Source organism: Planococcus citri, chromosome 5 (assembly GCF_950023065.1).
Source record: "Planococcus citri chromosome 5, ihPlaCitr1.1, whole genome shotgun sequence".
Lineage (NCBI taxonomy): Eukaryota > Metazoa > Arthropoda > Insecta > Hemiptera > Pseudococcidae > Planococcus > Planococcus citri.
The window spans coordinates 56147396-56162052 of record NC_088681.1 but is presented as its reverse complement, the minus strand read 5'-3'; the positions used below and the strand labels follow the sequence as shown (position 1 = coordinate 56162052).

Sequence of the window (14657 nt, the reverse complement as noted above, 5' to 3'; positions counted from 1 at the left end):
TGAGAAAGGCTTAAGAACAGTAATTTTTCAACAATCAATGGCCATCTTATCGTTAAACGTTTCTGCTGGAAATCCTTCGGTTTCAATGTAAAAAAATGCCATTCCTTTCTACGAAGAACCCAAAAAAATGGTGCTTTTTATGCTAAAAGGTATTCTAAATACAATTCATCGTATTGGTCGTCCATTTCCGGTGTTACTTTCGATCACAATCACAATCAACGAGCTGCAAACGTTTACATTTTGTAACGATTAACGAAAGAAAACAAACTCTAGTTCTAATTTCTCCATTCGAGTTGATGAACTAGGTAATAAAATAATTATGTTCTTGGCTAGTATTCAATTATTTATTTCTTCAACTATTCGAGCTAAAATAGAATCCGATGATACAAATAATACAGTCGGTATTTCTTTCTACTCTTCTCTGGAACATTTCTTCGAAGGATCATTGGAAAATAGGTATCAATTTCACTTTCGAAATCAAACATAAAATGCATAATGAATCGATGCAAAAATAATGAACCAATCACCGGTACTCATGATAACTGTATCTTTTTTCGTTATTTCCGGAGCAATTCCTTCTAAAGATCGGTTTCAGGTTCAAGCTACAATATCAAACATGGCATAAAATCGTCACAAATAAATCAACAAATCACCGGTACTCAGTCTTGAAACAAAATTTATTAATAGGCCAACGCATACGTAACTTACTCACTAACTTATGCAAATAACGAGAGAAGTTGAAATGAAAATGAATGTTTAAAAATTGAGCAAGCCAGTACGATAATTAAAAAAAGAATCTATTCGTCGCGTCTCACGTTAGTACATTATTATCATAGTATGTAAGTTCTTCGTACTAAAGAATTCCCTCTGTATATGAGAATCTTTTTACGAAAACCAACTATCCCATTCTATTCGACTATTGAATATCGGTAACTAAACTTGTACATAAGCATGCAGATATTATCGACTGCGGCTTCGCTTTTCCGGAATTATATACAGACGTATAATGTTTGCAATATTGAGTAATCTCATCGAACCCTACGGCACGCAGCACCAAAACGAAATTCAAAATGATCATCGGATCAACCAAACCAGCTTTTCAAAAATAATACGAAATTTCTGCAGACGAAAAACAAAATAAAAACCAATATTAAACAGCTTATCGAGTAAACATAAAAAAGTAACCTATTACAAACCCTGTACGCCCGAATTTGATATGGGATCTCATCGTTTTTTCATTTCAATATTCTGCGTGTGTGTGTGTGAGGTGCACATTCGCCATAGTAAAAAAAAAAGTAGGAGGAGGAGGAAGAATAAGAACCGAAAAACAAAAACCCTAATATTAAAATGGCACCGAAGGTAGATGAACGCGATTCCACGATCTACGAATACAACGAAAATTATTATACGTACTTCCCATGAGGTGATTTTTTGATTTTTAAAAAGTGATTACAAAAACTTACACACGCGTCAATTACGTAATACATACATACAAAGTAGAAAAAAAAAGAAAAACGCTTAAAAAAATTAAATCTCGATTAAAAAATACATTCCTTAAATGTAACTTATATTTTACTAATAAAAAAATTCTTCAATATACACCTTATCGTTTATACAGTGAAATATAAAATAAGAATTAGAATGTCGAATATACCTCAATGGTAGGTATATTGGAAAAAAAAGACAAAAAAATCAGGCTTATTAAACTGTAAACATCACAGGCAATCAACTATAATGCCACGCAGATATCATTTCGCTCTCATAACACTATTTTGTACTTTGCAGGATTTTAAAAGTAATATCACCTTGTTTTTTTTTTATTACGGAAAAAAAGAAGAAAAAAAAGTCCGAAAGTTTTCCCTTTTTTAGATTGTGAATTTAAATTAACTCGCGAGTTGAACTTTAAGAAGAAGCGGTTTCGTAATCCTTCATGGATTCGAAGATCTCTAGAAAAAGAGAAAACTTGGCCGAAATTAGGTTATCCGTATCGTTTTTTTTTTTGTTCAAATTTTTGTTGATTCGAAAACACTTAAAATGCTTCGGTCAGAATGTATCACTTTTAAAATTCTTCAACACTGGGTACATCTTCACGTTCTCGTGTCATAGTTGATCAAATTGGTTGAATTTGCCATCGGCGAGAACTTTGACGGATTCGAGAATTGAATCTTCAATCTGAAAGTACAATATTCTGATTAATTAGATGGAAAATCTAAGCAGAGCCAGGAAATCAATTTTATATCCGAAATGAAACTCTAAAATATTTTGGCAAAAAAATCTACGATTTCAAAAAGAAGCCAAACTGCAGGGATGGAAAACTGAAATGATATTAGTTCCAGTTTCAGTTTCTAGTTTTCAGTTTTCATTTTTCAAGTTCCAGTTTTCAGTTTTTTTTTGTTTTTTTTTTTAAATGAGTTATTTACATAGTTTTACAGCTGAAATTGGCAAAATAACTAATAAGAAGTGAATATCTTATAATTCAGGTGGGTTCAAGTCACTTTAGATCCTCCAGCGACTTTTTTGAAAATTACTGGAGCCTCCAGTAGTTTTTTGAAACTTGAAATTCCCGCTACATTAATTTATCAAATGGACTTGGCAAGCTGAAATTCACTTCGCAGACTACATGGTGGTTTCAAATGGTTTTGAAGCTTCCAGCTTCTTGTAGGAAATTTCAATTTTCCAAAAAAAACGCCATACAACCTTTTAAAAAGTCGCTGGAGGCTCCAAAACGACTTGAAATCCACCAGGAGTCAACTTCGTAGCGTATTGAAATTAGTTTGCAGAATGAATTTCGACTCTCCATCTCAGTTTGATGAAATTTTGAGGAAATTTCAAGTTTCAAAAATCTACTGGAGGCTCCAGTAATTTTCAAAAAAGTCGCTGGAGGATCTAAAGTGACTTGAACCCACCTGAAATCGTCTTTAGAGGGTGTTAAAATTTGAGTGTAGAGTAAGTTTCAGCTTTCTATCTCCATTTGATGAAATTTTGTGAAAATTTAAAGTTTTAAAAATTTGCTGGAGGCTCCAAAACGACTTGAAATTCACCTGCAGTACTTTGTAGCGTATTTAACTTAGTTTTTAGAATAAATTTTAGCTTTACAACTCCAATTTGATGGAATTTTGTGTGAACTTCAAGTTTCAAAAATCTGCTGGAGGCTCCAGAACTGCTCAAAACTGGTTGAAACCGTTTCCAATCGATTTGGTATGTCGAAAATAGGGTATATCCCAAATTTCAGCTTTCTTGGTCAATTTGGTAAAATTTTGATTTTTTCCCTCATTTTTGTCCTAAATTGAATTTATAAAAATTCACCAAAAATCGAAAAACGCACTTTAGCTCTTGAAATTTTGACAAATGATAAATTTTTGCATGATCTTTCGATCTATCTTTGTAAAGTTTGAAAATTTTCATGCAAGTCCAATGTTGAAACGCAAAATCTGCGATTTCGGCTGACCTGTCTATAAAAATGGCCGCCATTTTGTAAGGAAGGCCAACTTTTTTTGGGCAAATTTGCTTTAAAATGTTCCTTAGGATGTAGGGGAAAAAAAGTTAAAACTGAAAAAAAACTGAAATTCCAATTAGTTCCAGTTCCAGTTTGCCATCCCTGCCAAACTGGCACTAAACTGTTCGGTTCTTCAACGAAAGACGACTGTAGTAACTTCGAAACGTAAGTTCACTCCATCAAAAAAACTCTCGAGACCTGACTAATCTTCCTCTCAAAAATCAGTCTTTAAATAAACAAAAAGCTGCTTCGAAATCACTTCTCAAAAAATAAATTGTACCAGTTTTAGCTCACAGATGATTCAAATACAGATACGAACAAAACAAATGATGCCAATTCGTGAAAAATAATATCAATACTACGTAATATCTCTTCGTAGATATTTACTTTATTCGGCATAAACGATGAAATGCTGAGGTGGATCTTCAGGAACATCGACTTGTACAAACTGAGGTGGAGATTCGTTCGTAGGTATGCTGACTGATCGATTTATTTGCCTCGGTCTGTGAAAATCGTACAATAAATAACATCAGCCAAATGAACATCGATAAATAATTACGTCTTCAACAACATCGAGACTCACTTTGATTTGGCGTGAGTTAAAATATGAGACTTTAAATTCGTAGATTGGGCGAATTTCTTATTACAGCCGTCGAAAGGACACACGTAAGGTCTATCACCAGTATGAATTCGGACATGGGTTCGAAGATTGAAATCCAGCGAGAATCTCTTCCCACAGCCTTCGAAAGTACACTGAAAAACACACTCGAAGTCAGTCAACAGTTCTAAAACGTATTTAAATGGAATCGATATAGATGTAGTAATCACCTGAAATGGTTTTTCGCCCGTATGAACGAGTTGATGTCTTTTTAATTTCGAACTTTCGACGAATGCTTTTCCACATTCGGCGCAGACGTGAACACGAGGACCGTGAGTATGAAGATGTTTCCTCATTGCGGAATTATCGCGGAACATTTTATTACAGCCTTTTTGAGGACAAGCGATAGTACGATCGAGGCTTTCAGTGACTGCGTCTTTTTTCACTCTCATTCGAGGCCTGAAAATACCACAAAAACGTCGTGTACACGAAGATTTCTTCGACTAGTATATCGTTTCAAAATAATGCAATACCGAGCGAATTCTGCCAGCTGTTTGGGATCGCTGAGATCTAACCCTGGTATGTTTTCAACGGCGAATTTTCTATCGTCGACGTACTCTTTGTATTCTTCGTATTCTTGTTCGGGTTCTGGATTACTGCATTCGTCTGAAATGTCAAGTTTAACGATTGTATTATTGGTAGTGTCGTTATCTTCGGGTATCGTTGAAATGAAAAAATCGTAAATACACCACTTATGATACCCCTCCTTCCCCGCTGACCCTATCGATAGCCAAGCGACGAATGTAAACAAAGACATGGAATATTCGCACCGGCTTAACGGACGTAATTAAAGAAGTAATACATAAGGGTTGGAGAAATTTCACCAAACTTACCATCATCAGCTCCGGAAGCCCACATAGTAACGGAAAATTCGCCTTCTAGAGTCCGAATTTGGACTTGTTTTTGTTCCCATTTTTTAGGTTTGGAATCGGTAAAAGTGACTTCTTGCGACATAAAATGATCGTCGTTGTTGAAACGGTTGACTTTCTTGAATTTTCTTTGTATTTTCGAAGGTCCCGGAGTCGTATCACCGAATATTTCACCGCTTACCGGAATAGTTTCGTACGTACTTAGATTATCAACTTGTATTATTTCTTGCTTCGGTTGCAGAATTATTTCCTGGCTGGCGTGCATACTAGGTGGAATAGCGAGCATTGGCTGGCTTTCGTAAATACTCGTTTCAACAGTTTCGCATGGAATTTCTACCGGAATCGATTCGATTTCGATCTCTTGTATGTTTTGCTGCAAACCGACATCTGTCATATAATCAGTTGACGCCATATTAAAATTAAAATGGCGTCCACCAAATTACACTAACACAATACTAAAAATACACGAATAATAATGGCGACCAAACTTCAAACACCAATGACAAATAAAGACTTTGAGAATGGGTCAGTGTTACCAAAACGTACGATTGTTGAATAAATTTGCGTGAAAAATATAGTTTTTGATGGAAATTTGATTTTTTTGAGAATTTGGAGCAGGTAATGAAAAAATTTAGTCATTATTGAATTAGTAAAGTTGATTAATTTTTTAATTTGTGTTAAATTACTCTTTATAAATTTTTAAAAAGAATATTCGAAATTTCAATTGCATAGATTTTTGAGTTTTTTTTCTTGCCTTACCTGATGAATTTTCCCAAAATTTGTTATCAATTCTACAAAATTTCATCTGTGATTTTGGTTTGTTGTTTATTTTGGTTATTTTGGTTTTTCAAAAATTCTGATTTTTCATTTTTCTAATCAGAAAATCAGAAATCAGCTGAGGTGTTTGAAAAATTTGAAATTTGAAAGTTCTCCTGGATTGATTGTAATTAATATTATGAACACGTAATGTAAGTACATTGATTAAGCTAAGCATAGAGTTTGTTTTCTGTCTAGAAAATGAGAAATTTTTTGTTCTGGAGCACAAAACCCACTTTACTTTGCTGCATATTCTGTCAAGATCTACAGATAATCATTTTTCCAGCTTGAAATATATTTTTGGGTCAATTTTAAGCAGTTTTCTTTTATATGAGTACTAATATACACCATGTTACAGTTTACAGAACAGAACAATGGCTGAAACCAAGACAGCAACTGGTAAAAAAATGAAGTATTCCAAAACGAAGCTCATGAAAGCACTAGAGGCTCTGATACAAGGAAAATATAAACTCTGCGAAGCTGCCAAGTTAGTATGCTCGTTTGAGCTCTAATCGATCGATTTTATCAAATAATATCGATTTATGTATTTCGTAGAATATACCAAATACCCCGGCAAACCTTGGCTGATAAAATCAAAGGTCGAAGACCATTCGGATACTGCAAACCTGGCCCACAAGCTGTACTAGGTACCGAAATCGAATCAAAACTGGAAAATTGGCTGTTGGAAAATCACAAATGTGGATTTCCTTTAGATCGAGAAAGCGTCGAATTCTCCGTTAAGCATTTAATCGAACAAATTCCAGAATCGGCCAGGCATTCGATACCGTTCAAAAACAACACTCCTGGAAAAGGATGGTTTAAAAGTTTTCGAAAACGACATCCTCAGTTGCTAAAACACTCGAGTCAAAAATCGTTCGATGTTTTAGTAGACGACGATGTGATACAATGGCATGAAAATATCGAATCACTCCTGAAAGAGAAACGATGTTCGGAATTGCTCCAAGATCCGAGTAGAATTTGGGTAATGAATGAAATCGTCGTAGCTGTCAATAAAGATAGCAGTTTAACGTCGTTGAATAGAAAATGTTCGCATAAATTAGCTTCCAAGACGTATAGCGAGAACACGTACGCGTTTTTTCTAACTGCCAATGCTGCAGGCACAATAGCACCTCCTTTGATTATCACGAAGAATTCGAAAATATTCGCCGATATGGCTGAAAAGGTGTCTGGTAAATGGGGAGTTTTGTCTAGTGAATCTTGCCTACTCACCGGCGAATCTTTCTTCGAATACGTTAGCAATATACTTCATCCTTATCTGGTTGAAACCAAAGCCACCTTTCCAATCGTTATATTTATCGACGAGGATTTCTTCTGTACGAGTTTACCATTGATGGAATTTTGCCAATGTAACGAAATCGTTCTTTTGGCAATCCCTAGAAACGCGTCTCAATTCCTCAATCCTTTAAGTACAATGTCTGGATTCCCCTTGGAAGTGCTCAGAGATCAGGATTGCATGAGAGTACGGTACGATTCGGTCATTCAGCACCCTGCCATATCTTTAGTCGAAGATTTACTTTCAAAGGTTACCATACAGAGGTATATTGTGGATAAATTCAAATCATGTGGTATGTATCCGTTTGTTTACATCGAAGAACCGACGACGAGCAGTGAGGAGCCAGCTTCTGTACTGAAACAAGAACGGTCTACGTCAATTAGTAAGAAATCTGAAAACCGTGATTCAAAATATATACCTGGCGAGGGGCGAAAAAATATTTCAGATTCGTATCAGCTTAGCTCAAACGATCGTAAAAATTCAACGTCAGATGAACCAAGTGATAATATGGATAACACTGATGACCATTTACAATCGAGTGATGATCCTGATGAAATCATTGTCGTTGAAGAAATTGTGATTTATTGAGATGTTTTGATAATTTTTTTTTTATGTTTACTCTAAATGAGCTGTTTCATTTTGTTCAACTCTTTCTATATTGATTTTTATCGAGTGTTTGAATATAACTTTGTTGTAATATTTAGTGTTGGAAAATTTTTCTTCTATCGAAAGCTTTACAATTATTGTGTGATTACGCTCTGTGTTTTCATATTATAAAATATCTTGAAATCAAACCAATTTCAAAATCTTAATTTTATATTTTTTTGACTTCTGAGAAAAATTTTAAATTTCAAGATTAATAATTTTTTATTAAAAAAAACACGAATAAAATTTGATTATGTTGAAAGAAGAAACTGAAATTTGGTTCCAGCCAAGTCTCCAACTTTCCAAATCGATTAGTTTTGATTTTCAGCCCTGTTGGATTGAAATGTTCGAAGGATTTTTTGATTTTCTGGATTCTAAAAAAAATGAAAAATCCCATGAGAAGAGCTCGCCATTGAAGTTCAGCCATCACAACATTGAATTGACCATTCTTATTACCTCCTTTGATAGATTAAATCTCAAATTTTCAAAATGTGTTTTTGCCAATTCAAATTAATTTATATTGTGGTGGTGTTTTTTGATAACTAGAAAGTCTAAAAATCCGCTGGAGGCTCCAAAACGAATCGGAAGCATCCCAATGCGAATCCAGAGATCGAAACACAAGCACAAACCTAATTCAAATTGAATCCTTCTATCACAATTTTATCAATTTTTATTTTTAATAGGTACGATATATATTTTTTTAACTTTCCAAAAAGCAAAAATCCAAAAATAAAATTTACGTCTCGAAATTTTTCCCCCTTTATCATATCCGGGCGGACTAAAAGAATCATATTTTAAAATCTTAGGACAGGACTAGCATAAAATTTTTTAAACCGTACAAAGGTAGATCGAAAAAGGAGGCAAAAATTCATCACCTGTCAAAATTTCAAGTGCTAAACTGCCTTTTTCGATTTTTGGTGAATTTTCAAAAATCAAATTTTGGCCAAAATGTGAAAAAAATCAAAATTTTACCAAATTGGTCTAGAAAGCTGAAATTTGAGATATATACCCTATTATCGACCTGCCAAATTGATTAGAAACTTTTTCAAACCGTTTAGAGCAGTTCTGGAGCCTCCAGCAGATTTTTAAAACTCGAAATTCTCTCAAAATTTCATCAAATGGAGTTGAAAAGCTGAAATTAATTCTGCAAACTAATATAAATACGCTATGAAGTCGACTGCAGGTGAATTTCAAGTCGTTTTGAAGCCTCCAGCAGTGATTTTTTGAAAATTACTGAAGACTCCAGCAGATTTTTGAAGCTTGAAATTTCCCCAAAATTTCATCAAATGGGGTTAGCAAGCCGAAATTTACTCTGCAAACTAATTCCAATACAATAATGGTTTTGAAGGTTCCAGCTACATTTTGGAAATTTCAATTCTGCTAAAAATGCCATAAAATCTTTCAAAAGTCACTGGAGACTCCAAAATTACTTGAACCCACCTGAAGTCGTCTTCAGAGGGTGTTAAAATTGGAGTGCATGGTTAATTTCAGCTTTCCATCCCCATTTTGAGGAAATTTTGGGGAAATTTCAAGCTTCAAAAATTAACTGGAGGCTCCAGTAATTTTCAAAAAACTACTGGAGGCTCCAAAACGATTTAAAATTCACCTCCAGTCAACTTCATAGCGTTTTGAAATTAGTTTGCATAATTAATTTCGGCTTTCCTTCTCCATTTGATGAAATTTATTGAGAATTTCTAGTTTCAAAAATTTTCTGGAGGCTCCAGAACTGCTCTAAACGGTTTGAAGCAGTTTCCAATCGATTTGGCAGGTCGAAAATAGGGTATACCTCAAATTTCAGATTTCTAGGTCAATTTGGTAAAATTTTGATTTTTTCCCACATTTTGGCCAAAATCTGATTTTTGAAAATTCACCAAAAATCGAAAAAAGCACTTTAGCACTTGAAATTTTGACAGGTGATGAATTTTTGCCTGCTCTTTCGATCTACCTTTGTACGGTTTAAAAATTTTATGCTAGTCGTATGTTGGAACGCAAAATCTGCGATTTCGGCTGACCTGTCAATCAAAATAGCCGCCATTTTGTAAGTAGGGCCACTTTTTTTTTTGAGGACAAGGGGTAGAAATATTCCTTAGGACTCCCCCTTTGAGAGAAAAGTTGTCCCGTAGGATCGGCAGGGGGTGCAAGTTATCCTTATGCCCCCCCCCCCGACTAGTAGGAGAAATATTTTTCATTTCTGCGCTCAAAATTTCCAAAAAATTGTCCAAAAACAGACGAAAAATGTGATTGTGCAGTTACAACTTTGAGAATCTTATTTTTTAATCAAAAGTCGAGTTTCAGACAATTCCAAATTTTCGACAATTTTTGAGCCATTTTTGAAATAATTTTGTGTCCAAAAAAATGCTTCTTTTGGGTACAAAGACTCGATTTCATGTCCAAACTTCATGATACTCGACTTGTGACTAAAAAAGACGATTCCCAAAGTTGTAATTGCCCAGTAACCTTTTTCGACCATTTTTGGACAATTTTTGAAAATTTTGAGCCCAAAAATACCTTTTCAAATGAGCAGACTCCAAATCGCACCCAATTCCCGGGAAACTCGACTTGTAGCCGGAAGAGACGATTCCCAAAGTTGTAGCTGCCCAATCGCATTTTCGACTATTTTTGGGGAATTTTTTTGTGGAATTTTGAGCCAAAAAAATACTTTTACCGTTTTACTCTTTTACCTTACCTCTCTTACTTAAGGTTCTCACGTCCTCACTCCTCAGTCCTCAACCTTCCAATCCGGCAATCCCATCAGAAAATTAAACTGAGTGCTGAGGAGAGACGAGAGACTGAGAGAGGCAGAGAGCAGCTGATCCTGAGAGGATCACCGGAACTTTTTACTTTTTAGTTGGATCCCTTTGAAAAAAAGGTATTATGATTTGTATCATTTTCTTGCCTAAAATATACAATACTTACTGCATAAATCAAGAATATTCACATTATTCATGAAATTCATATTTTTTTTTTCGAATAAATAATTTAATATAAAATCTGAATTCAGAGCAAATAAGTAATTACGGTTGGTAATTTACATACAATTGATTCAATTCTCCAACGCAAATTCCAATCAAAAATTGATAACTTATCTTATTTGATTTTTGTTGTTTTGGAAAGAGAAAGGAGAAAATAATACTGAAACGTTGATCAATTTCTCAGTTATTTTTGTGCATTTCGAGGTAAATTTACAAAAATGTTATAGTATTTGGTATCCCAATTGAATTTACAACTCTAGTTCCAAATGGACGGCGCCTACTCCCTCATTTTGCTATCGCTTTTCATGTTCGTTGCTAGCTATGCAGCTGGTTTCATTCCATTGTCTGTAACATTCTCAGAAGTAAGTTGATACTCGAATTAATCTATTCCTTACGCTTCAATTACGAAATAAAACACCTCACAGAGATCTAATCATGTCTTTTCTGTTTTCAGTCCAAACTTCAAATCGTATCTGTGTTCGGAGCAGGATTACTCGTAGGAACAGCGTTAGCTGTAATCATACCCGAAGGTGTTCGATTACTGTACGATGCAGTCCAAACTACACAAAGTATATATCGATCAAATACCTCCAAAATATTCTCCTCGTCAAGACACCCCTTTGACATATTTTTTTCGCAATTCCAGTAAACCTCAAGAATAATGCTTCGACTACGAAAACCATCCAATCTATGGAGGATAGCATGCCCGTTGTTATGGGATTCACTCTTGTTATTGGGTTCGTGCTGATGTTATTAATTGACCAGTGCTCTTCGAGACACGGCAGTCGAGGTAAATTAACACAAGGAACCCGATAAGAGATCCGTTTATCTAGTTTCAAGTGTATTGTTTTGTGTAAGATGTAGAAGGAGGACTGATGCAAAAGGTCAGAAACGATGTCACTGCCACGTTAGGATTAGTTGTTCATGCTGCTGTCGATGGTGTAGCTCTCGGTGCTGCCGCCACCACCGAACATACCGAAGTCGAGATTATTATTTTTATCGCGATCATGCTGCATAAGGTATGTCGCTCTGGTACTTACGTTACGACGAAGTAAATAGACCGTGACGTATTGTTTGACGTAACTATTAATGATTATTATTATTCAGGCCCCAGCTTCTTTCGCTTTGGTTACGTTTCTACTTCACGAAGGTCTCGATCGGATACGAATCAAGAAACACTTATTGGCTTTTTCAGCCTCGGCTCCTATTTCAGCTCTAGTGACGTATTTCGGTATCAGTCAGGTAAAGTCGATAATACTCCTACTCCCCATCTTATGAAATTGATTAACGTGTGATTCATCGATAAATATTCTCATCTACAGGAAGGAAAAGAATCGCTCAGTTCTGTCAACGCTACCGGAATAGCTATGCTATTCAGTGCTGGCACATTCCTGTACGTTGCCACAGTCCACGTCCTGCCCGAAGTAACTCATCGAGCCGGAGGAGTGTTGAAAAAGAACCAGCTGTTTTTCTTAATACTGGGCACGGTGCTACCGCTTTTCTTGACCTTTGAATCTCACTGATGAATAATATTCCCGGCGCTAATAGGATCAAATTTTTTCGGAATTGTATTCCTTCGATTCATTCCGTCCGACGGGAAATTATTAAACGATCGATCGCGCATCATTGATGTAAATCTCAATGCTGTGTTACCATTTGTCTACTCACTTCGCTGTTGTAATCAAATTTGAAACTTAAATAATTTTTCTACGGTTGACATTTAGTTTTGTTTTTTTTTCTTCTGTTTTGTTACCTTTCTAAATTGAGACATACTCGTTCGTTTTTTTTTTGTTTTTTTTTTTATTAGTTTCAGCTATCAAATGTGATATTGTTTTTCTTACGTTTTCATTTATATGTATAACTGATTACAATATGACTCAAGATGTTTGTATAAGATCCGAAATCGATTGTATCGAATATTTTTTTAAAATGATGCATATCATATCACACTGTTTTCTACATTATTCGTTGTTTGTATACTTACATTTTGAAAATGTCATTTTCAACTTTCGTTTTTTTATAAAATGTGAATTATTCCTAAACGTTTAAGTTACTTCGATTTCTTTTTTTTTTTTTTTTTTTACTTACTACATCATTTACGAGAATAGGTAATTCTGTTGTTATTTTTAATAATTCTGCTTGATTGTAAAAAGTTCATAATGTGATAATATATTTTTATTTTTAAGATGTTAATATTTCGATTAAATAAAATGTCATCTTGTTTTTTACGTATATCGATGTCGTGTTTTAATTCTCATCAAATACAACGACGACACAGCAGACAGAAGACAGAACACATGTGAAATTAATTAGCTTCATTTTTAATCTAAAGGTTACAATAGTTACGATTCCACAACAAGACGATAATATAAAAGAATACAAAAGTAATGCCGAAAAATCACGACGTATAAATTACTCTTCATCATTTTCCAAATGAATATTACTGCCGAATTTCGCGTAAAGGTGAGCTTTCAATGTTTCGATCTGTTCCTTCAAACTGACTATTTCTTTTTCAATATTCTGAGTCATGTTTTGCAATTCTGTTTTGTAATCTTCTAAACTATTCTGTAACGAACAATAATATCGCAATATTTAGATTAAAGTGGAACTGAAATTGAGAATATTTTGAATTGGCGAAGAATTAGATGATTAACCTGAGCATTAGAGACGGATTTGTAGAGGAATATTTCTCCTTCTTTGTACATGATTTGTTCATCGTCGTCGCATAACATTAATTCGTTTACGGCGTCTTCTAAATTCTGTACATCGTTCTGGAATAGAAATAGAATTGAGATTAATATGCGGAACGATGTAGAGATTTCAAGGCGTTGAATGGGATCATTTTCTCGGGTACCTTTTTGATTTGGATATCTTCTTTGAAATCTTCGTATTTAGCGTTCAACCTGGCGAACTGATTGATACGTTGTTGATCATCGTAGGTTATATGGACTTCGGTATCCTGAAAATTAGATCATAAAGAAATATTATATGGGTTATTGAAGGCAGATTTAAAAGCATATGATGCTATAGTCTGGTCCATAGTAGATGGTGTAGGTGGATGGATTTCAAAGAGCGATGTTATCACGTTGGTGAGATTAACTAAGATACTAACCGAATTGAAGGTACTCTTTGGCTGACTTCCACTCATGATTTTAATGTCGAATTTTAATTAATAATCGAATAATAGATGTAATTAGATGAAATTTCGATCACGATACACTTTTATCAGTTCTTCAGTACTTTTTCACATCACATGAGAGAAACAAATATGTATATGTAGTTAGTATGTGGGAAGAGGGACGAAAGGAGGAAAAAAGTGTACGTACTTATTTCAAGAGGAGGTGCATATCGCATATCGCAAAAAATAATTATTCTTCACGTTTGACGAGCCTCAATTTCATGATGAGGTGCAACGTCAATTCAATTTGTTGAAAAAAATTTTTTTACTACATTATTTTATGGCATGGAATTTAAATACCCGGGAGGGTGGAATCTAAGGGAAAAGACCTACTCAATTAAATTTCTTAGAAGTCAGAACGTCAGAAGGGTTCATTTTTGAGTTTTTAATACATAGTAATGTAAGTAAAGTACCTATGTACCTAGTACCTATGTAAATGTGGTATACCTACGACACCTACGTATAGTGGAATGTTTCGAATTCAATTGGGGCCATATTTATAGACGATACTTAGCAATTGCTTGGCTAAGTAATGATTTTCAAAGTTAATTTTCCAGTCATGATTGAATTTCTAAAAGTGGATCTATCATTAAATTGAGAGATTGGATCCTTAAGTATTCATATATCAATTCAAAAATGTGAAATTTTTAAGTTATTTGCTAGAAAAATTGAAAAGAAATCCGCTACTTAGCCAAGCATTTGCGAAGTATCGTCTATGTCTATAAATAT

At 34.5% G+C, this 14657-nt stretch overlaps 4 protein-coding genes across 5 annotated transcripts; 2 read left to right on the top strand and 2 right to left on the bottom strand.

Moving 5' to 3' along the window:
• Window positions 1-658: 658 nt before the first annotated feature.
• On the bottom strand, window positions 659-5517 carry LOC135846775 (transcriptional repressor protein YY1-like). Its single transcript, XM_065366057.1, has 6 exons — window positions 4988-5517; window positions 4628-4760; window positions 4325-4553; window positions 4080-4249; window positions 3884-3999; window positions 659-2172 (listed from the first exon to the last, which is right to left on the bottom strand). The coding sequence occupies exons 1-5, from the start codon at window positions 5433-5435 to the stop codon at window positions 3885-3887; spliced, it is 1095 nt and encodes a 364-aa protein (XP_065222129.1). The 5' UTR covers window positions 5436-5517; the 3' UTR covers window positions 659-2172; window position 3884.
• A 316-nt stretch (window positions 5518-5833) lies between these two features.
• On the top strand, window positions 5834-7832 carry LOC135847392 (uncharacterized). Its single transcript, XM_065366893.1, has 3 exons — window positions 5834-5991; window positions 6198-6326; window positions 6395-7832. The coding sequence occupies exons 2-3, from the start codon at window positions 6214-6216 to the stop codon at window positions 7719-7721; spliced, it is 1440 nt and encodes a 479-aa protein (XP_065222965.1). The 5' UTR covers window positions 5834-5991; window positions 6198-6213; the 3' UTR covers window positions 7722-7832.
• Window positions 7833-10872: 3040 nt separating this feature from the next.
• Window positions 10873-12982, top strand: Zip102B (Zinc/iron regulated transporter-related protein 102B). Of its 2 annotated transcripts, none has more exons than XM_065366297.1 (6): window positions 10873-11112; window positions 11205-11319; window positions 11397-11540; window positions 11615-11769; window positions 11858-11992; window positions 12073-12982. In XM_065366297.1, exons 1-6 carry the CDS (start codon window positions 11017-11019, stop codon window positions 12271-12273), a joined length of 846 nt encoding a protein of 281 aa, XP_065222369.1. In that variant the 5' UTR covers window positions 10873-11016; the 3' UTR covers window positions 12274-12982. The 2 variants fall into 2 exon arrangements, with proteins under 2 accessions (XP_065222369.1, XP_065222368.1); XM_065366296.1 differs by having other exon boundaries at window positions 10874-11112; window positions 11609-11769.
• Window positions 12983-13050: 68 nt separating this feature from the next.
• Window positions 13051-14048, bottom strand: Pfdn4 (prefoldin subunit 4). Its single transcript, XM_065366298.1, has 4 exons — window positions 13863-14048; window positions 13605-13709; window positions 13405-13521; window positions 13051-13315 (listed from the first exon to the last, which is right to left on the bottom strand). Exons 1-4 carry the CDS (start codon window positions 13896-13898, stop codon window positions 13163-13165), a joined length of 411 nt encoding a protein of 136 aa, XP_065222370.1. The 5' UTR covers window positions 13899-14048; the 3' UTR covers window positions 13051-13162.
• Between the last annotated feature and the right edge of the window lie 609 nt (window positions 14049-14657).

What these genes read in the sequence shown, in the direction of transcription:
- LOC135846775 (XM_065366057.1), bottom strand. Translation starts at nt 5,435, where the DNA reads ATGGCGTCAACTGATTATATGACAGATGTCGGTTTGCAGCAAAACATA. An exon ending in CAGCTGGCAGAATTCGCTCG is followed by an intron (nt 4,554 to 4,627) that starts GTATTGCATTAT and finishes TGGTATTTTCAG; the next exon opens with GCCTCGAATGAGAGTGAAAA. An exon ending in CGGGCGAAAAACCATTTCAG is followed by an intron (nt 4,250 to 4,324) that starts GTGATTACTACA and finishes TGTGTTTTTCAG; the next exon opens with TGTACTTTCGAAGGCTGTGG.
- LOC135847392 (XM_065366893.1), top strand. Translation starts at nt 6,214, where the DNA reads ATGGCTGAAACCAAGACAGCAACTGGTAAAAAAATGAAGTATTCCAAA. An exon ending in AAACTCTGCGAAGCTGCCAA is followed by an intron (nt 6,327 to 6,394) that starts GTTAGTATGCTC and finishes TGTATTTCGTAG; the next exon opens with AATATACCAAATACCCCGGC.
- Zip102B (XM_065366296.1), top strand. Translation starts at nt 11,017, where the DNA reads ATGGACGGCGCCTACTCCCTCATTTTGCTATCGCTTTTCATGTTCGTT. An exon ending in TCGCGATCATGCTGCATAAG is followed by an intron (nt 11,770 to 11,857) that starts GTATGTCGCTCT and finishes ATTATTATTCAG; the next exon opens with GCCCCAGCTTCTTTCGCTTT. An exon ending in CGTATTTCGGTATCAGTCAG is followed by an intron (nt 11,993 to 12,072) that starts GTAAAGTCGATA and finishes TCTCATCTACAG; the next exon opens with GAAGGAAAAGAATCGCTCAG.
- Pfdn4 (XM_065366298.1), bottom strand. Translation starts at nt 13,898, where the DNA reads ATGAGTGGAAGTCAGCCAAAGAGTACCTTCAATTCG. An exon ending in CAAAGAGTACCTTCAATTCG is followed by an intron (nt 13,710 to 13,862) that starts GTTAGTATCTTA and finishes TCTAATTTTCAG; the next exon opens with GATACCGAAGTCCATATAAC. An exon ending in AATCCGTCTCTAATGCTCAG is followed by an intron (nt 13,316 to 13,404) that starts GTTAATCATCTA and finishes TGTTCGTTACAG; the next exon opens with AATAGTTTAGAAGATTACAA.